Below are 21,949 nucleotides of genomic sequence, written 5' to 3' on the forward strand. Positions count from 1 at the left end.
AACCACGTACATTCTGTATATTGACTGATCGCTTGCCTTTATTTCCTATAATGTATAAACTTATTGTATGTTATACTTTTAAAATGGCCATTATCGATTCTTAAAACTGATACTCAGCAAAAGAGAGGGTGTGTTTCGTATTTTCACTGAAATTGAAAGGAGGCAGTTGTTATCGGCTCCGTTTTGTTATAAATATCCACACAGAGAAGATGACGCTCATCTTATGCAGCACGACGCCTCAACATGTCTGCTGTCTAAATTGCTAATATTAAAATGAAAATAGGCAGTTCCTTAAATCATGTTTACATTTTATTGTTGAGAAAGTGAAACAACGAAGCCAGGGTGATGCGAATGAAGTTATAAAGTACACTGTTCCCTTTGAAGATTTACCCGTGTCCTCGGTATAGTCTGCTTTTCCATATCAAACTGAGAAGAAGAGACTGCAGCCTTGATTAAACTTGCGAAGTCTGAACTTACACGGAGAGAATGCAGGACTGAACTGTGTGTGTTAAGCTACTTAATATTCAGGAAAAGCCCCAATCAGAGAGGCGAACGTCTGCGCTCGAGAACTCCGGCGTAGTGTGGACGGTTGGCGTAACCGTAGCAAAACTTATGCGTTTTCAAACTAAAACGCATTAGTGTAAACGGGGCCTTAGAGTTTTCTAGCTCTTTTCATCCCCGCTTCTAGCAGCACACTCCATTTACGCATTACTGGATCTGTAGCGACAACAGACCGCAAGGGATGATGGTCAAGCATGGGCTGATGGGAATTGTAGTTTTCGCTACCTCCCGTTCGCTTCATTCGCCTGAGCAAATTTTCTCAGAAGACCTATAGTTTTACCGAGTCATGCGACTTCGGTAATATCGAAAAAAATTAATATTGCGGTATGACGGTATTTACAATACCGTTACATCCCTAATATATATATATATATATATATATATATATATATATATATATATATATATATATATATATATATTTATACATATTAATATATATATATATACATACAGAGAGAGCGAGAGAGAGAGACTTTTCTTTTTTGGATGGATTTCAACATAAACTGGGAACTGGGAGGATACATCATGCAGAAATATCTTAAAAGAATACCTGACATATTTGACGTCATTCACAAGAATCACCACATTAAGTAGCACTCAGATTGATTTAATATTTACCAACTGACCTGAGAGGATAATTAAATCCTATAATATGTTAGCTTGTATTTCTGACCACAATTTGACACTTGTGGCTAGAAAACTCGCAAAAAAGAGATTTAAGTTTCTTGCCAGAGAACATGAATTTATTGGAATACCAAGAAATAGAAAGGAAGGATTTACAGGTGCAGTAGGTGATCTGCCAAAATGCTAACCGCTTAGCATATTATCTTTGGACGGCGGGGAGGGACTTCAAAGCCACACCCCCTGAAATTGCGAGCACGCACACAGCATCACAAAAGCAGGCAACCCACTAGTTCATGTCATTCGCCAGTTAAAAATCACATCAATCTTTCACCGGGAGATTTCGTGGCTGAACAACACGTCTGTGCATATAAGTCATTCATAACACAACACAATCTAACATAAGCTTAGCCTAACAGTAACACTTCAGCCATGGTGTTGTCCTTCCTCCAGCGTGCTAAAGTAACTCCAATTGATTCAGGTTTTTAAAAGTTTCAATTCAGCATTTGATTTCTCCCGGTCTGTGTATGTCTCATGACCGTGTGACGCTTATGCAGACGGGCACGTGCTAATAGCGGATCAGCGTAAACAGATGCGCAGAAGTCCGAATCTACATTTGCTGACAGACAGTCTGAGCTGCTTATCGGAATTATGGGAGATGTCGTCCGACAATATCTAACTGGATAAACATTTTTTAGTTTTATGCTTTACCCAGAACATATAAATGCATATAAATACATTTAGATCATTTACTGTAATAATTACTATTGGACTGTGAAGAGACTTTCAACCAGCACAACAAAAAATGTTTCTGAAGACAATCATCTACTGCACCTTTAAAAATGCCATTGAGCAAATTGACTGGGACAGAATTTTACTGGGTACTTATGTTGAAAAGGACTGAGGATAATTTGTAGGAACAATCGGAAAACAATTAAAGAATTCAGCTCTAAACTTAAACACAACCACAATAAAAACATACTACCCTGGATTAACTCTAACCATAAACGACCTTCCTTCAGTCTGTCCAAATGTCCTTGTTCAGATGTATGCAGATGATACAGTCATTTTACACGTGGTGAAAACACAACTCAAGTAGCAGATAAACTTACACAAGCTATGGCTCATGTCTCAGAATGGTTAAACCTGTCCTGTTTAAAACTCAATGTAAACAAAACAGTTGCTATGTACTTTTCTTAAACAAACATAGCAAATAATCTAACAGATGTCTATGTGGCTGGGGACAAAATACAAATTGTATCTGAATTTAAATATCTTGGGGTACTAATTGACTCAAAATTAGCTTTTAAATCACAAATTTAAAAGGTCTGTGACAGTGTCAAATTTAATATGTCTAATTTCTGGTTTATAAGGTCACACTTACTGCAGGCAGCTAAAATATTCATGCACTCAAGTATTCAAACATTTGTCTGATGCATGAAATCATTCATGGTCTGTCATCTCCACCATTCAGTCAGTTTGTAAACATCAGGAACACCACACACAGAGCAACACGATGGGCAGTCTGAGGAGACTGTATTGTCCTACTCCAGAAAAGTGCTTTTGGTCAGGGTGCCTTTTCAGATACAGCTGCAGAGGAGTGGAATTCTGTCCCTGGCAATATCAGAGAACTAACCTCTTACAATATGTTCAAAAAACATCTACAAATCTGGTTTATGGAGCATCAGATGTGTCATCATTCCTATTAGCATGAACCTACCCAGCATGTTACCATTTGTGCCTGCCATCTTAATAATTTGTTGTTTAAATGTGTTTTTAACTATTTTTTTTATATCTCTATTACATAATGCTGGTGTTTTAGACTAATGTACATTTTTTAAAATTAATATCAACATAACCATGTCTATTTTAGTACTTCTTAACTGTGCTTGATTGATTGTATAATTGTTGTATTGTTTTTTAGGTTGTCCAGGGACAACAGATGAAAAATAGCCTTCTGGCTAATTCTGGTGCATTTGCAGAAATGCTAATTAATGTACACTGTCCCTGCCAAATAAAAAATAAATAAATAAATAGGTTTTTTTATTCATTTTAAGAATAACAATGTGACTGACCACTGTAAATTTTGATTTCACATGATGTGGCTTTAAATTGTGCTTGCCCTTTACATTTCACTAGATTCTAACTGATTGTCTGTGTTTTATTGTTCTTCCATTGGTAAAAAAAAAAAATAATAATTCTGAAAGTGATCTCAATTATAATACCTTTTCTGTATTTTTATGGACTGGGCTATATATCCTATACTTAAACACTGTGAATTACTTTTTAGAATGCTATCTTTATCATTATATTTATAGTTATCACGCTTGGTGTGAATGAGCCTTTACGTTTTGATAGTCAAAAAGCAACTATGGACTTCTACAATGGAGAAGGACGCTTATGTTAATTAAAGTAGCCTACTGATGCTGCAGATAATATAAAACAGTAATACTGTTTGTGATGAAAATTTAAACTGAGTAGATAAATTGACACTTTGCTTAATAATAACAACAACAACAACATGTATGTTTAAGATAATTTTCACAAATATTTTTACATAATAAGTCCTGAGGATTGAAATGGCACCCATTCAGTGGAATGGGCCACATATTTATATTGTAATCATTACTGTATTTGTGCAACTAGTGCTAATATAACCTAGCTATACTGTTAATATATCTAAAACCGCTAGCAGGGTGGTAATAACATTACCACCAACATTAATAACAAATATTTTAAAACCAAAGAAATATTAGGCTTAAAACACAGAAGCTAACCTAAACATAAACACACAAAGTTTATAACAAAACAACCCATGTTTTTAACTAATATAAAACATACAATAACTCTAACCTATGTAGCAGGGTGGAGTGAAAAGGCAGACACAAGTTGTAAGTGAACACACCCCCGAAGGGCTTTTTATTTACATTGAAGGTGAAAAGTGCGAGGAGTGCAGGTGTCTTCCGTGAACTTCCCTCAGTCCCAGTGTTGCTGCCTCCAGGTGCGTTGTGGGTGAGTTGATGGTGGTGATTCATTTGATATTGTCTGTGCTGTTGTGAAATGCCGATCGCCCGATCCGATCAATCCGTGCTTTCTGTATGAGAGAGAGAAAGAGAACTCATTAGAGTCAGGGTTAGCGGAGAGGCTTCTCACCGTCTGTCTTCTTCGAGCTGGTTTTATCATGTGTGCTGCTGATGAGATCCAGGTGCAGGCGATCGGCGTAATTGCATCCAGGTGGCTTGTGTGCTCCTTTCCCAGGATGACGTTGATTGTCAATAGGGCGGCCTGCCACTGGAGTGCGACGAACCACCTGGTGATGCGGGCATTGGTCTCTTTAGCCCGGGCCGCCATTTCTTATCGGGGGGGAACCCATTTCTTCAGGAGGTTGATATGGTAGACCTCACATCCTCACATCGACATCCTGGCTGACAAACCTTATAGTTGACCGACCCAACTTTCTTCACGATGGTGCCCGGCCCTTGCCAGGAACTTCGCAGTGGTGGTGGGTACGAGTATCAGGACTTTGTCACCAGGCTGGAACCGTCTGGGTTGTGCGGGTTGTTCATATATCCTCTGTTGGGCGCGCTGGGAGGTTGCTTGGTGTTCTTGGACCAGAGGCATAACATGGTCTATCCGCTCTCGCATGTCCCGCAAGTGCTCTATCATGCTGCGATGTGGAGCTGGTTCCTGGTCCCATGTCTTTCTGGCCACATCCAGCAATCCGCGGGGCTGTCGCCCAAACAATAACTCAAATGGAGTGAATCTCGTGGATGCTTGAGGTACCCCTCTTATTCTGAAGAGCATGTACGGGATCATGAGGTCCCAGTCACGCCCATCCTCTGCGACTACCCAGCGCAACATCTGTTTAAGGGTCTGGTTAAACCGCTCCACCAGATCGTCTGTCTGGGGATGTTAAACAGATGTGCGAAGCTGTTTTACCATAAGTAGCCGACTGAGGTCGCTCATCAGCCGAGACATGAAGGGGGTGCCCTGGTCAGTTAATATCTCAGAGGGCATCCCCACTCTGCTGATGAACTGGAAGAATTCCTTCGCGATGGATTTGGCGTTGGCTACTCAGAGGGGAATCGCCTCGAGGTACCTGGTGGCATAGTCGACGATGACCAGGATTTGTTGATGACCATGGGTGGAGTTTGGCAGCGGGCCCACCAGATCAATCCCTATTCGCTCGAAGGGCACCTCGATGATGGGTACTGGTATTAGCGGGCTGGGGGAAGGTTTCCTTGGTGATGTGGCGGCCAGGTGGCGCACTCCCTACAGAACTTCTTTACTTCTGCATCCATGCCGGGCAAGCGGAAGCGATCTCGGATACATTGGGTGGTATTTTCTGCTCCCAGATGCCCAGCCATTGGGTGTGAGTGCACCAGCTCCATTATTGTCTCCATCTTGGTCTTCGGAACCACAAGCAGACTTTTCTCCTCCCACCATTGCTGTGCTATACAGTAGAGCAGACCCTTTCTGACCACGAAGTATGGGAGAGGGTGAGGCCCTGGGATGTGCACTTCTCCATCAATCTCTCTGACTTGTTTCCAGCAGTGCTTTAAATGGTCATCTTCCCGTTGCTCTTATCCAAACTCTCCCCCTGTGGTTATTCTCTGAAACAGATCAAAAAAGGGATTAGGATCTAATTGTGCGCACTCTCACCCTCTTGCTCGCTGTCTGTGGCCAGCATGATGGTTGGATGACCCCCTTTTCTTCGTGGACGAGCCCGTCCCCTCTGTCGTGGTCCTGCTGGCTGCATCGTGGCTGATAGGAGCTGTTGGAATCCGGGACAGTCCCTCCCCAACAGGATTGGAACTGGTAAGTCTCTGACAATTCCTACCTCCATCGGCCAGGCGCCTGGCCCGGCTGCCACCATTACTCAGCATGTGGGTACGTGGCGCGTCTCTCCATGTACAAAGGTGATTGGTATTGTTGCTTTAAAGTCAGTTCGGGGAGGGATAATGTGTGGTTGGACCAGTGTGATGGAGGATCCTGAGTCTAACACCGCCATCAGCTCTTTTCCCCCTATTTTTACCATGCGCTGTGGGGCTCTGGCTGGCATCGTATGGTGTACGATGCAGCCGGCCATCCATGCCTGGGCTCCTGGCGACTGCGGTTCGGTTGGCATGGGCTCGTCGCTGTGGGAGGGGGCCGTCGGCCTTCTCACTGTACTTGAGGTACCCTCCGGTGAGCATCGATCCCGGGGTACCCTTGGGGGGTTTGCAGCCACTCGCTCTCTCTCGTCCTGTGCAAATGAAGCATCTGTCAGCTCAATGGCTTCTACTAGAGTAGCCAGACTGGTGGGGTTTCTCATACTCACGGGGCAGCAAAGTTTCTGGAGAGGGCTCTGAGCAGGCGGTCGATCACTACTCTTTCAGCGAACTGGGAGGCGGTGGTGTTCCCCGATAGCAACCAGAGCTGTGCCAGTCTGGAGAGCTGTGTGCCTTTTACCCGGGCGGAGATCTGTTCATCATATGACCATTGCCAGAACTGCTGTGATGCGCTGATGGGAGAAAGCACCAGCCTCGCTAATATCTCTCCTTTCAATATCTCATAATCTTAATTTTGTGGGGTTTTTAGTGAAAAATAAGCACGTCGCACTTCACCAGTCAGAAACGGAGCCAGGATTCTCGCCCATTCTTTCTTATCCCACAGCTCTTGGGTTGCTATCACCTCAAACATGTGTAAATACGCTTCAATGTCATCTAGTTTGCTGAGTTTCGTAAGGTGGTGGTGTGCAGTATTCCTGGCATCCAGAAGAGGCACCTGTTGGCCCAATAGGCTTTAGACCACCTGCTCTGTCCTTTCTAATCTGATCCGAGAGCTGTTGTTGCCGCCACGTCTGTGAGCTGCCGCAGTATTTCCTCATTACGTTGTTTCCAGGAGAGCGAGCGAGATGACAAACTGCAAAGACAAACAACAAGTGTGAGCGGTTGATGGAATCCTTAATTTCACTCCTATAAAGTGCGCATTCTCCACCAGTGTAGCAGGGTGGAGTGAAAAGGCAGACACAAGTTGTAAGTGAACACACCCCGAAGGATTTTTTATTTACAGAGAAGGTGAAAAGTGCGAAGAGTGCAGGTATCTTCCGTGAACTTCCCTCTGTCCCAGTGTTGCCGTGCTCCAGGTGCGTTGTGGGTGAGTTGATGGTGATGATTCCTTTGATATTGTCCGTGCTGTTGTGAAACGCTGATCGCCCAATCCGATCAATCCGTGCTTTCTGTATGAGAGAGAGAGAGAGAGAACTCATTAGAGTCAGGGTTAGTGGAGAGGCTTCTCACCGTCTGTCTTCTTAGAGCTGGTTTTATCTTGTGTGCTGCTGATGAGATCCAGGTGCAGGCGATCGGCGTAATTGCATCCAGGTGGCTTGTGTGCTCCTTTCCCAGGATGACGCTGATTGTCAAAAGGGTGGCCCGCCACACCTATTTCCCATGATGCACCTGGCTACAGTGCTGTGTGCCAGGTCATTACAATATATATGTGGCCCGTTTCACTGAATTGGTGACATTTCTGTCATGTACGTTGCACTCAGAAAGTATTCATAGCGCTTCTCTTTTCCACATTTTTTAAGTGTCAGCCTTATTCCAAAATGGATTAATGTCATTTATTTCCTCAAAATTCTACACACATTACCCTACAATGACAATTAAAAAAAAGCTTTTTTTAAATTGTTGCAATTTTATTAAAAATAAAAAAACCTGAAAAATCACGTTTACATAAGTATTCACAGCCTTTGCTCAATACTTTGTTGGTGCACCTTTGGCAGAAATTACAGCCTCATGTCTTTTTGAATATGATGCCACAAGCTTGGCACACCTGTCTATTCTAACTAGTCTTCCAGTTCCTGCTGCTGAAAAACATCCCCACAGCAGAATGCTGCCATCACCATGCTTCACTGTAGAGATGGTATTAGCCTAGTGATGAGCGGTGCCTGGTTTTCTCTAAACATAATGCCTGGCATACACTCCAAAAGTTCAATATTAGTCTCATCAGACCAGAGAACGTAGTTTCTTATGGTCTGAGAGCTCTTCAGATGCATTTTGGCAAATTCCAAGTGGGGAGTGGCATTCCGTCTGATATGTAGTTATTTGTTTCCTTGGAAAAATAGATAACCTTTTTTTGCACTACAAATATATTTACATTACTCAAAAAATATGTTTGCCAAAAATACTCTTAAAGCAATATAATTTCATATTACATCTTCCAATACTTCGTAGTGCATCACTCTACAGTCAGTTTAAAATAATCCACTTTTAAAACCCAGATTTACATAAGGTACACCTATAACAAAGCAAATTACAAAAAAAATAAAACAACTGATAAAAGTTTCAGTTACATACTGTACCAGCTGAGCATATGTCATAAACATCCATAATTAAAAGCTCAATGGCTAAAATAAAATATAAAAAATCACTCCACAAAAGGATGTACATTTGCAAATCACTAGTTAAAGCATTTTGAATCAATCACTTCAGTCTCTTTCGATATTATGTGGCAAAGGTGTATGACATACATTTTCTCTGTAAGGTCTACCAGAATGTTGCGTTTAATTCTGTTTCACCAATCAGAGCCAAGCTTTTCAAATCGAAACATAAAATTGTCCAATCTTAGGGTGCTTTCACACCTACACTTTTGTTTCGGAACGTATATCGTTTGCCCAGTTAGCGCGGTTTGATTGGCATATGTGAACAGGGCAATCGCGCTCTGTTCCGCGCCAAAGTAATCGCTCCGAGATCGCTTGAATGAGGTGGTCTCGGCTCGATTGAAACGAACCCTGGAGCGGATCGATTGCAGTGAGAGTGATCTGATCCGAGCGCGGTTATATCACAGTGTTTTATGGATATGCAATAGGCTTACGGCTATATAAAGAGAGAATTATGAGTATGTCGGGAAGTTTCGCGAGTCTCCCGATGCCCGCAAACGAGTGATGATCTTCCGGTAATCTCGTGTCTCCCTCCCGGTCCTCAAATAGGCATCGTCGCGCATCCTTCTCACCCCTCCCCATCGCGTCTCTGCACAGACACGTCACGCGCACGCACCCTGTCAATCACCACCAAACCACCACCTCTCCTGACAGCTGAGCGGGACACTGCAAAATAAACCCTGACACTCTGACCAATGTGATGAGAGTTTACTCACACGTAACTTGTTTTAGCTCTTTTGGTCCGATTATAAACTTTGCAGTGTGAAAGCGAATCGCTCCAAGAGCAAAGAGCAACAATGTAACAATTGTAATCTCTGTTTCGGAACAACTGAATCGATACACAGGTGTGAAAGCACCCTTATTGAGCGCGAGCAACAAGTTCATATTTGCCGATAACAGAAGACAGATTGTTTCCGAGGTTTCCGAAATTTTTATTGTTTTATTTCCCAGACTCAAATCTTGTAAAGGTAGACAACACCGATATAATTACACAAAAACATTGACGACAAGAAAAACCTGGTCAGAACGCGTGAACAACTGGACTGTGAAGAGGATTACGTGAGTTAAATGAACTCACCAGATATCAAAGCTGGAGACTATAAAGCTTTCCAGAGCTTTGCACTCAACATTGACCTTCTGGTGGGTATGCTTATATCTCTGGAGGGACCAAATGGACGAGAACTTAATTGTACTGGACATGTGGACAGATTGCTTAGCAAACTCCCTAAACATTACAGGGATGGCTTCATAGAGCATCTCTAGTTACGGGGTAGACTGAGTACAGTTAGTCTCAATCCGTATAACTTACACAACCTTACAGAATGGTTGAGGGTCAAAGCAGAAGCTCAGCGGCTTTCTTCAAAGATGGCTCAACGTTACCACACTGAAAAGGCATCTGTTCGTAGGGAGCGTCCTGCTATCATTAGGCCACAGACTCATGCTATTTCTGTCTATTATGGTAGTAACCCATCTGAGAATGTGAAAATGGGGCAGCCTATTCGCACCGAGGCATCTGCAAACCCTCATCCTGCTAAATCAACAAAGTGTCTGTGTTTATTCTGTCACAGCGAAGAACATTACCTCTCTCAATGCAATGAGATCACTGAATGCCCACCTGAGCGACTCATTAAATGGATTAAAAATGGAAAGAGGTGTTGGAAATGCGGACGCACTAGCCATAACTGTAAAGAATGTACACTGAAGAAACCCTATGGGGAATGTGGAGACGTGCATCTTAGTGTTCTCCATCGAATAGCAGAGCAGGGTCCGAGCATCATGCTGGTTACAACATCAAAGAACCACTCGATCTACATAACATCACCTAGCTCTATGGGACGGGTCTTCCTAAAGGTCACCCCCGTTCTGCTGTGGAAAGGTGAAAAGTCTATACAAACCTATGCTATCCTTGATGATGGTGCACAGCGCAGCATGATCCTCCCGGCAGCTCTCCACCAACTAGGACTACAAGGAAAGTTTATGGGAAAGGTTATGGCTCTTCGAACTATTCGCCATGATGTCACTCATGTGGAGGGCCAATCTGTCCAATTTCAGATTTCATCCCAGTCTAAACCAAATGCAAGGTATGGCCTCACTGGTGTATTCACTGCACCTCTCCTGAATCTGACAGAGCGGACGTACCCAATCAAACGACTTCAAAAGAGCTACTGTCACTTGCGGGGCATTCCAATTCCATCATTTAATAAAATTCAACCTTTACTCTTAATTGGCTCTGATTATCCAGGTTTAATTGCGGCAAAGGAACCCATTAGAGTGGGCCCAGATGGAGGACCAGCCGCAGTACACATGCAGCTTGGCTGGGTACTTCAAGGACCAGATGGTCTTCTTCCACACCAAGTGTCACCTCAACAGTGCTTACTCACTTCCCTTTCAACAGTGCGAGACCCCATCCTTCAACAGGTCAAACAGCTGTGGCAGTTGGACGTTCTCCCTTACCGACACGAGAAACTGGTAGTACGTTCACGACTAGACCAACTTGCTATAGATCTGTTGGAGAGCAAAACACAGCGAGTGGAGGTGAATAATACATGTCATTATGCCACACCTCTTCTCAGGGTTCCAAACTCACCTCCTCTCAAGGCTACCAAAGATGCTGTTCCACACAATCTCAGGGCCATAGAGAAACGCTTAGGAAAAGATCCAAGAAAAGCTAAGGTCTATGAGGCTGAAATTCAGAAGCTTCTGGACGCCGAATATGTTGTCAAGGTTCCTTCGGAGTTTCTGAGTTCAGATGAGGAATCGTGGTTTATTCCACACCATCTTGTTCACCATAATGGCAAGGACAGGTTAGTTTTTAACTGTTCTCTTGTTCATCGAGGGCTTTCACTCAACCAGCAGCTCCTACCCGGACCCTGCCTTGGTGCATCATTATTAGGAGTTCTTATTCGATTCAGACAGCACATGGTCGCAGTCAGCGGTGACATACGCGCTATGTTTCATCAAATACGACTTCTGCCTGAGGACAGGCCTTTCCTGAGGTTTATATGGAGAAACATGCGAAAGGAGGAGCAACCTGATGTCTACCAATGGCAAGTCTTGCCCTTCGGGACGACTTGCAGTACATGTTGTGCAACATTTGCACTTCAGAAGCACGTCAGGGACTACCAACCATGTGATGTTGAAGTGAGGCAGTCGATAGAACAGTGCTTTTATGTTGACAACTTCCTACAGAGTCTTCCTACTGCAGAGGAAGCCAGGCAGTTGGTCAACAAGATGAGATCTGTACTTAACTCAGGAGGGTTTGAAATCCGGCAGTGGGCCAGTAATGTCCCGTCTGTTGTTGAACATTTGCCAACAACTGCTAAGTCAGAAAGCATTGAGCTGTGGCTGCAGAAAAATCATTCTGACCCTCAGGAGCCAGCTCTAGGTCTAATATGGCACTGCCGGGAGGACCAACTGGGCTACAAACAACACCCATCTGCCCAACAATCCCCAACAATGAGGCACATATACAGAGTTCTGGCATCCCAATATGACCCATTAGGGTTCATCTCCCCCTTTACTACAAGGACTAAAGTTCTAGTTCAGAAACTCTGGGCTAAGCCAAGAAGTTGGGATGACCCAAACCTTCCCACAGATCTTTTTGAGAAATGGAAAACTTGGGAACAGGAACTACCCAACTTGACCAAGGTAATGTTTCCTCGTTGTTACCTCTTATCACAATTTAGTAAGGAGACATCCCGATGCAGCTTGCACATATTCTGTGATGCGGCCGAGACGGCCTATGGGGCAGTAGCGTACCTGCTTACTGAGCAAAGGGGCCAACTCCATACTTCTTTCATTATGGCCAAGTCTAGAGTGGCTCCCAAGCGACAATTGTCAATCCCGAGATTAGAGCTTTGCGCAGCATTGGCAGGGGCCCAACTTGCTAAGCTTCTAACACAGGAGCTGACCATTCCAATTGAGACAACTACACTCTGGACTGATTCAACTACTGTATTGACATGGATTCAGTCAGAATCATGTCGATATAAAGTCTTTGTCGGCACAAGAGTGGCCGAGATCCAAGAGTTAACTGACCTGCACTCATGGAGGTATGTGGACTCAGCAAGTAACCCGGCAGATGACATTACCCAGGGAAAGACTCTGGTTGAGCTGGCAAGCCCCAGCAGGTGGAATCAGGGCCCAGATTTTCTATTGGGGCCATTTCTCAATGGCCAGCTATACCTTCTCTCAAAGATCGAGAAGACTCATCAGAGATTAAGAAGACTGTATTCTGCGGTCTAACTATCGATAAACAGAATTCACATATTCCTGATGCAACCCAGTTTACCTCCTGGAAGGCATTAGTCAAGGCTACTTATCAGTCTCTTCATGGAGCGGCTGCTCTCGATCCAGAAACATCCGGTCCAGATTATCAAAGCATTGAAGCATTAATTCTAAGCCAATGCCAAGCTGAATCGTTTCCACTGGAAGTCAAGGCTTTACGCCAAGGGAGGCCAGTTTCCCCTTCAAGTGGTCTAAACACGCTTGCCCCAGAGTTTGATCAGGCACTGAATTTAATACGAGTTGGAGGACGGCTCAGAAAGTTGGAGGGCTCAAGTCCAATAGAGATTCACCCTATAGTATTAGATCCCCAACATACTATCACCAAGCTACTCATCCAAGATGTAGATGAACGCCTGCTTCATCCAGGGCCAGACCTAGTTTTCGCAGAGCTCCGACAAAACTACTTAAAGGGTAGACAAGCAATGAAAAAGCACCACAGAGAATGTGTGCAATGCCAGATGTGGAGGGCTAAACCAACTGTGCCCATTATGGCTGACTTACCCTTAGCTCGGCTACAGCTCTATCAGCGGGCATTCTTTTCAACGGGGTCGACTGCTTTGGGCCATTTACCGTCAAAGTAGGCCATCGGTCAGAGAAACAATGGGGTGTGATCTTTAAATGTGTGACGACATGATGCATACACCTCGATTTCCTTAACAGCCTAGACACAGATGCCTTCTTACTCGCCCTAAGGCGTTTCATAGCCAGACGGGGTACCCCATCAGAGATTGTCTCAGACCAAGGAACTAATTTCCGAGGTGCGGAAACAGAGCTGAGAGAGGGCTTTAAGGCAATGAAATCCCAACTGCAAGAACAGCTGACAGACCAACAGATTGTGTTCAGGATGAATCCACCTGCATCACCGCATTTTGGCGGTGCATGGGAACGCGAAATAAAATCAGTGAAAACGGCCCTACAGGTTGTCGCAGGAAATCAGTCCCTACGAGAAGATGTTCTGCTCACTGTCTTGATTGAGATAGAGGGTATTCTGAATAGCAAGCCATTAGGCTATGTGTCTTCTGATGTAGCAGATGTGGACCCGGTCACCCCTAACGTCCTGCTCATGGGGCGGCGGGACGCTTCACTACCCCAGGTAGTATACATGCCAGAGCCTCTATCTAAACGACGATGGCGCCATGCTCAGAGTGTGGTTGAACATTTTTGGGCATATTTTACACGGCATTACCTGCCTAACCTCCAATCTCACCATAAGTGGCAACGTGAGACTCCGGATTTAATCAAGGATGCTGTAGTGATGGTGGTAGATCCACATCTGCCACGGGCTCACTGGTCTATTGGAAGGATTGAAAGTCTGGTACCCAGTGAAGACGGACATATTAGGTCAGCAAAGGTCAGGATTAAGGACCGCCTGTATCTTCGTCCGGTAGCTAAGCTGGTCCAGATTCCTGCACTCCCGAACAGTGGAGATACGGACACTAATTAAGGAATTTATGTTTCTGCAAATTAGCTATGCTAATCTGGGGGCGGCTGTACTAAATTCCTTATTGAGTGTTAAACAGACGTATTGATGTGCGCTCGCTCTAGATGGGCGTGTTCAGAACACTGACGGCAGTCTGTCAGTGATGGTCTAGTTTGGTTTCATTTTTCCTTCTCTCCTCATATTGATGAGTGGTAAACGTGCGTGCATGACTGTAAGTTGATTTATGTTCCGTTGTTAGTAATTCTGTTTATCATGTTATAGTAATCCTGCTGCGGCACGGCCGACTGATATTACTATTAGTTCATATTGGAGTTTATAGAATGTGAAAGGATGACTCGCGGCTATTTCCCGCGTCTATATTTAGCGCCTATCACGTCATATTTTATATTCACGTTAAGTTGAACTGTATGCTGAAATGAACATTTGTGTTACTGTATACAGATAGATCTTGATATTTATTTCTTTATTTCAGATAAAACCACACCTGTTACCACCTCTGTTCATTTGAGAACTGTGAAATACTAGAGGATGTAAAGTGCCACATTCTGAAAAGATAAAACATAAATAATCATCATCTGTCTCCTGTCACGCTTCTTACTGGGGCTCCGTATTGGACTAGCAGGACTAGCATCCTTTATAATATCTTCTATTCTGTTGGTAAAACTACAATAAAAGGAAAGGGGGAAAAAAAGGGGAATACAATCTTATTCACATGACAAAGATATTTCCAACATGTTCAGTTCAATCAGCTAGACATTATCCTACTACTAATGTACATAGTTCTTTTTTACACAAATCTTGTACACACATAAGGAAATCTATTAAATAAAACACATTTTATATCAAATGTCAGCAAATTAACATATTTGCTACGCCACTCTTATGAACTTGTCTCACTAATTATGAACATGTGATTGGAGAGCAAATACAGGAATAATAAATCTAATAAACCAGTAATGACTCTTTAACATGCAACATTTGAACATACAATTGCTGTTTAATCAAACTGTGGACTTACGGACATATAATTCCAAGGTTTCCACGTTTTAATCAGGCACCGAAAGAACTGCGTGCGTGAGTTGTCCTTGACTGTATGCACTGAAGGAAAACGAAAGTGAATCTTAATTGTACATATAGTGCAGTGTCTTTAATGTCCGGTAGGTGGAGCGCCAAACCCACAAATGGCTATAGAAGACCACACACTGAGTGATATCCGATTTAAAGTGGGTCTCAGATTGTACAAGAAGCAGTGCATTAAATTGCATTTCCCCCGCCATATCTTTATAATATGAGCATTTATTTTACCCCAGTATATTCAATGGAGCTTCTGCGTTAGCCATTCTGACGGGCACGTGCGAGTAAACAGCTTTTTGTCTCGTTTTACGCTTGGGCAACCAAATAAATGCTAAAGTTTATTTAACTGAATGTATTTTAATGACATTACAACATCGATGCTGTATAAGGAACCGTATAAAATGGAAAAAGTTCACAATAACAGGTCACCGGAAGTGTATCAGCATGGGAACAGCACTAGCTCGGCATATACCCTATTAGTCCAAAACGCGCATTACTTTTGCGGTTGGACCTGTTTTAGTACGGATCATATTCTCACCACAAATGAACAGCTCCAGGGTTCGTTTGAAAGCGTACCGAGACCACCTCTTCAACCAGGTCTCGGTACGCTTATTTGGTCCGCTTTTGGTGCGCACTCGAGTACGATTGCTGCATTCTCACCTGCCCAAATGAACCGTACCAAAAGAGAAAACGAACTCTAGTGCGATTTAATCGAACTAAATAAGGCAGGTGTGAAAGCACCCTTAAAACTCATCTTAAGATGCACCCTTATGGGAAAATCTGGCAATGAAACCTGTAAGGACCAGTTGGACCCTCACAAGGTCAATAGGTATGTTTTAGTCCTATACATGATCATTTTTTAAATGTTTTTTTTTTATCGTCAAGGGGAACTGAATAAAGCAAAATAATAGTATTCACTAAAATAACTTTTAGTAATTTTGTTTTACATTATTTGACAGTACATGTAATTTTTATATTAGAAAATAGCTTTTATATTTAACGATACTTTTCTCTTTCCACAGACAATGTAAAAAAAATTCCTAAACACCATAGTGTCTGAGGTGTGATCTCCCATCGCAGAAAATGCAACAAAAAATTCCTCCACTTTAAGGATACAGTGAAGCATCAGCTCTATGTTTGGTTTAATGTGTTTTGTTACACATGTTTTTTCCTGTTTGATTGCACTTTACTTCACACTGTTGTACATTGTTAATTGTCAATTGAAAAAGTTGAAAATTACAGTTTTTCAAGCATTCAAAAGCCGTGCATTTATTTGTGTTTGTAATGTACTTTTACAGCATATTTGTAATAGAATTTAAATTCATTATTCTGAATTATGTTGTTGTTGAAATAAAGTAGGTCTTGTAGTACTCTGCAAATTTATAGAAAGTATAGTAATAACACAATGTAAAATGTTTAATGTAAAGCTTAAAATATTCTTCAACTAGGCTTAAAATATACTTTAACTAGTTTTAAATTGCACTTTAGGTGTGCTTAAATTATACTTTATCACAACTTAAAGTATACTTCAACTGGGCTTATACTATACATTAATGCACTGCAGCTGGGCTGAAAATACACTTTATCTAAACTTAAAATATACTTTAACTGTGTTTTAAATATACTTTAACTGTATTTCAAGTACATAATTTAAATGTACTTTAAATAAAATACACTTTTAAAAGTACACTTTAATTGTACTCAAAGTATGTCCATTTTAACACAACTAAGTATGTTACAAGATATTTTAAGTAGCTTAAAGTTAATCTTAAGTATATATAAAGTAACAATAAATATGCTTGAAGTTGTTCCAAAATAACACACTTAATATACACTTAGTATAGTACAATTAAAGTATGATAAGTATGTCTAAAAAAGTACAACTTAAGTACACTTTCTTTTCACCTGGGTTAGCAGAAGACATTGTGCATATAAAAAACAAGCAAAGCAGTAGATTAATATTATTCAACATATCCCAGATTTTTAAAGAAAAATATTAGATACAACCCCATTTGTAATCTTTAACATTTTCAAAAGTAACTATAATTTAATTACACATTTTTCTCAGTAACTCTAAGGAATTGCTGTTACTTTTATTTTGTAATTAAATTACGTAAAGCTGTTACATGTAACTGGTTACTCCCCAACACTGGTTATTGATCACCTCCCTGACTAAGGCCCTTCTTTCCCGATCACTCAGCTTAGATGGCTGGCCAGCTCTAAAAGAGTCTAGGTGGTTCCAAACATCTTCTACTTACGGATAATGGAGGCCACTGTGCTCTTTGGAAATTTCAGAATGGCAGAAATTTTTCTGCATCCTTACCCAGCCTTGTGCCTCGAGACAATCTTGTCTCGGAGGTCTACAGACTATTCCTTTGTCTTCATGCTTGGTTTATGCTTTGACATGCACTGTCAACTCTGGGACTTATATAGACAGCTTTTCAAATCATGACCAATCAATTGAATTTACCACAAGTGAACTCCAATTAAGCTGCTGAAACATCTCAAGAATGATCAGTGTAAACAGAATGTATCTGAGTTCAATTTAGAGCTTTTCGGCAAAGGCTGTGAATACCTATGTACATGTGATTTTTCAGGGTTTTTAATTTTTAATAAATTAGCAACAATTTCAAAAAAAAAATCACAATGTTATTATGGGGTATTGTGTGTGAATTTTGAGGGATTAATCAAATTTAATCCATTTTGAAATAAGACTGTAACATAATAATAATATATATATATATATATATATATATATATATATATATATATATATATATATATATATATATATATTAGGGATGTAACGGTATTGTAAATACCGTCATACCGCAATATTATTTTTTTTTCGATATTACCGAAGTCGCATGACTCGGTAAAACTATAGGTCTTCTGAGAAAATTTGCTTAGGCGAATGAAGCGAACGGGAGGTAGCGAAAACTACAATACCCATCAGCCCATGCTTGACCATCATCCCTTGCGGTCTGTTGTCGCTACAGATCCAGTAATGCGGAAATGGAGTGTGCTGCTAGAAGCGGGGATGAAAAGAGCTGGAAAACTCTAAGGCCCCGTTTACACGTTTTAGTTTGAAAACGCATAAGTTTTGCTACGGTTACGCCAACCGTCCACACTACGCCGGAGTTCTCGAGCGCCGAAAACGGAGCGTTTCGAAATGTGTGGATAATGTCTCAGTGTGGATAATGGAAAGCGGAGACATCTGAAAACGGAGGCGGGGCTGCAGACGTTCGCCTCTCTGATTGGGGCTTTTCCTGAATATTAAGTAGCCTAACACGCACAGTCCAGTCCTGCATCCTCTCCTTGTAAGTTCAGACTTCGCAAGTTTGATCAAGGCTGCAGTCTCTTCTTCTCAGTTTGATATGGAAAAGCAGACTATACCGAGGACACGGGTAAATCTTCAAAGGGAACAGTGTACTTTGTAACTTCATTCACATCATCCTGGCTTCATTGTTTCACTTTATCAACAATAAAATGTAAACATGATTTAAGGAACTGCCTATTTTCATTTTAATATTAGCAACTTAGACAGCAGACATGTTGAGGCGTCGTGCTGCATAAGATGAGCGTCATCTTCACTGTGTGGATATTTATAACAAAACGGAGCCGATAACAACTGCCTCCTTTCAATTTCAGTGAAAATACGAAACATACCCTCTCTTTTGCTGAGTATCAGTTTTAATAATCGATAATGGCCATTTTAAAAGTATAACATACAATAAGTTTATACATTATAGGAAATAAAGGCAAGCGATCAGTCAATATACAGAATGTACGTGGTTACATTAATCATTAACTTATCTTTGCGCTCATCCAAAACACGTTACCTGAGAACAAGTAATAGATTCCAATGACCAAAGTCAGGGAATATGTCGTTAGATAAAGACAACAAGATAAATGAAATATCCCGTTTAATAAATATAGTGAGATTAGATCCAGCGGGAGATGCTTGAGGAGAAGTCCGACTAGCAGAGCTCTCATCTGGGTAGATGGGCTGAGTGTGATTAAATGTTGAATGTGATGAGTTTTCAACAATATTAAATTGAAACTTTATTGTTTTTACATGGTTTAATAATTTTTTGTTATTAAAATTGAAGTTCCTGTTTCAAAGCTTACAGATAGATGGCTAATTTGTATGTCATTGACACTTTTGGCACTTTTTTGGAGTATTTTCATAAGTTTTGTTTTTTCCTGTAAATGATTCAATAAATACCGTACCGTGACATTCATACCGAGGTATTACCGTACCGTGAAATTCTGATACCGTTACATCCCTATATATATATATATATATATATATATATATATATATATATATATATATATATATATATATATATATATGAGCAATATCACAACACAAGTAGCAACACAACACGAGTTGCAGTGTGAAATGGTATTTTAGCTATGATGATATACAGCCATATCACACTGCTACAAGTTTATACAACAATTCGACTGCATGATTGTGTTTATAAAATAGAAAATCAGACACAGAGACTCTTAAAAAGCCTTTTGTAAGAGGAACTACTTTCATCATTTGAAAAAGAAACCATTCATACACCTCTGCAGCTAACAATCAGAACAGTGGACAACTTTGCTACTTTACGAACGTCACTTTAAAGCTAGTATTAGAATGTTTTTCTAGCATAATATCTAAAATGATGACAAAACAGGTGATTTTGCTCCCGTTCAAGATTAAAAGCTAAAAGATGAGAATTGCCATCAGTCTACAGAGATTTCCCATTATTTCTCTATTGCAAGCCCGTCCCCCCCCAACCCCCCACCCCCAAAAAAAAGGCAGAGCAAATAGTAATAGATTACTATGGTATAAATACAGCACTATAAATATATAAAAGAGAGAGAAAGACTTAGATTGTCACTTACCTGTTCTGTAATGATTTGTTCAGTTGTTTGAAATGTACACTGAAAAAATCTCCCCTAAGGACTTTTTATTCAGTCTCTGTCACCATCTTGTGACGGAAAGTCCACCATCTTTGCTCTGCTCCATATGGCAGGCTGGCCACCAACACGCTGAATCTCTAAAAGTATGAACATTTAAAATAGGTACTATCCTTAACAAAAAACTTGATAGTTGCAATCTAAACAACTACATTCTTGCCTTAAAAAAGCCTCAAAAGTACATTATGTTGTCCAACAGCTGCAAGTCAAACTGTAGTCATGTCAGTTGGCATTTCTGTGTGGAGTTTGTATGTTCTCCTCGTGTTTGCGTGGGTTTCCTCGGGTGCTCCTGTATGTATGGTGACAACAAATTAAGCCAAAAAGAAAAAAAAAAAAATATATATATATATATATATATATATATATATATATATATATATATATATATATATATATATAATCATTATTATTACTTTATTTTATTTTTAATATATACAAAATATATACAGTGAAAATGTCCTTGCGCTGTTGAACATAATTTGGGAAATAATATAAAAAGAAAAAAAAATTCAAATGGGGGTTAATAATTCTGACTTCATCTGTAACATTCAAAAGATTGATTAAAAATGACCTAAAACAGTGAAAATAGCTTCTTCTTTTTTTTTTGCTTTTTCCCAGTCTCCAACACTGTATTCACTCTATAATATAATCATTAAAAATCATACATTTTTTAATTGTGTTTTGCACTGTTGTGTAACCATATCTTATCTTTGCCTCTTACATATATATATTTGAACAAAAAAAACAACATATTTTTACATATTCGATTACATTGTAAAGTAGATAGGATGCATCATTTTTAAAATACTGTCCTATTACCTAAATTATTTCATAGGTGTAATTTGTTTAGTGTAAACCTTTCACATATTTGGCATATCAATAACAGGAGTGAGAAGCATCTTCTGATGTATTTATTTTGTAGAATATTATTAGATTATTATATATTAGTTTCTATTATTCACCTGATTTTGACATTTTATAGTTAAACACTGAAGTTGTAATATATTTAAAGTGATAGTTTTCCTAAAAATGACAATTCTGCCACTGAGAGTCAAAAAGGTTGTTGTTGTTTTTTTGGCCAACCCGTGAAAACATCCTTTGGTACTTATTTGAGGACATTGTGTGTTTCATCATACCCTCAAAGACAGTCACAGTTCATCACATGGGAATTGAAAAAGATGTCTGGCCCAAAGATAACGTTTTTTAAGGTTAGGGATGTTTGCTTTTATTTTAAAGATTTAATTCCTTAAGTTTGTAGACAAGTAATAGTATTTATAGTAACAGTTGTTGTATTTATGTTAAAATAGATGGAGAAGACCCATACTATGAAGAAGAAACATGGCATGATGCAGGGAAAGAGGCAACCTTTTCTATATTTCCTTCTCTAACTCTTCTGTCGTATTCTTTTCATCTTCTGCAGTGTTAAGAACTGCAAACATAGCATGCTCCTTTCACTCAAATATTCCTCTTCTCTTTTCACACATGCAAACACATTCTTGTTTTCTTCTTGCTTTCCTTGTGATTTTTTTTTCCCACAATTTATATATAAAATTTATATATAA

The 21,949-nt window shown here is 40.5% G+C and overlaps 1 protein-coding gene and 1 long non-coding RNA gene across 4 annotated transcripts; one reads left to right on the plus strand and one right to left on the minus strand.

Moving 5' to 3' along the window:
- Nucleotides 1-2,978: 2,978 nt before the first annotated feature.
- LOC141376782 (uncharacterized) lies at nucleotides 2,979-20,467 on the minus strand. 3 transcript variants are annotated; one of them, XR_015504001.1, is made up of 4 exons: nucleotides 20,313-20,467; nucleotides 7,215-7,405; nucleotides 6,506-7,089; nucleotides 2,979-6,430 (listed from the first exon to the last, which is right to left on the minus strand). It is a non-coding gene; the product is annotated as an uncharacterized LOC141376782 (long non-coding RNA). The 3 variants fall into 3 exon arrangements; XR_015504002.1 differs by lacking the exon at nucleotides 20,313-20,467 and adding an exon at nucleotides 15,355-15,436 and having other exon boundaries at nucleotides 7,238-7,405; XR_015504000.1 differs by lacking the exon at nucleotides 20,313-20,467 and adding an exon at nucleotides 15,355-15,436.
- On the plus strand, nucleotides 5,613-14,997 carry LOC147841341 (uncharacterized). The gene is made up of 2 exons (XM_087276016.1): nucleotides 5,613-11,779; nucleotides 11,828-14,997. Exons 1-2 carry the CDS (start codon nucleotides 9,974-9,976, stop codon nucleotides 12,851-12,853), a joined length of 2,832 nt encoding a protein of 943 aa, XP_087132142.1. The 5' UTR covers nucleotides 5,613-9,973; the 3' UTR covers nucleotides 12,854-14,997.
- Nucleotides 20,468-21,949: the final 1,482 nt, after the last annotated feature.

The sequence above is a fragment of the Danio rerio genome, chromosome 12 (genome assembly GCF_052040795.2).
Source record: "Danio rerio strain M-AB ecotype USA chromosome 12, GRCz13ab, whole genome shotgun sequence".
NCBI lineage: Eukaryota > Metazoa > Chordata > Actinopteri > Cypriniformes > Danionidae > Danio > Danio rerio.

Coding starts and splice junctions, on each gene's coding strand:
- LOC147841341 (XM_087276016.1), top strand. CDS start 9,974: ATGGCTCAACGTTACCACACTGAAAAGGCATCTGTTCGTAGGGAGCGT. Junction 11,780..11,827: donor CGATAGAACAGTGCTTTTAT/GTTGACAACTTC, acceptor GAAGCCAGGCAG/TTGGTCAACAAGATGAGATC.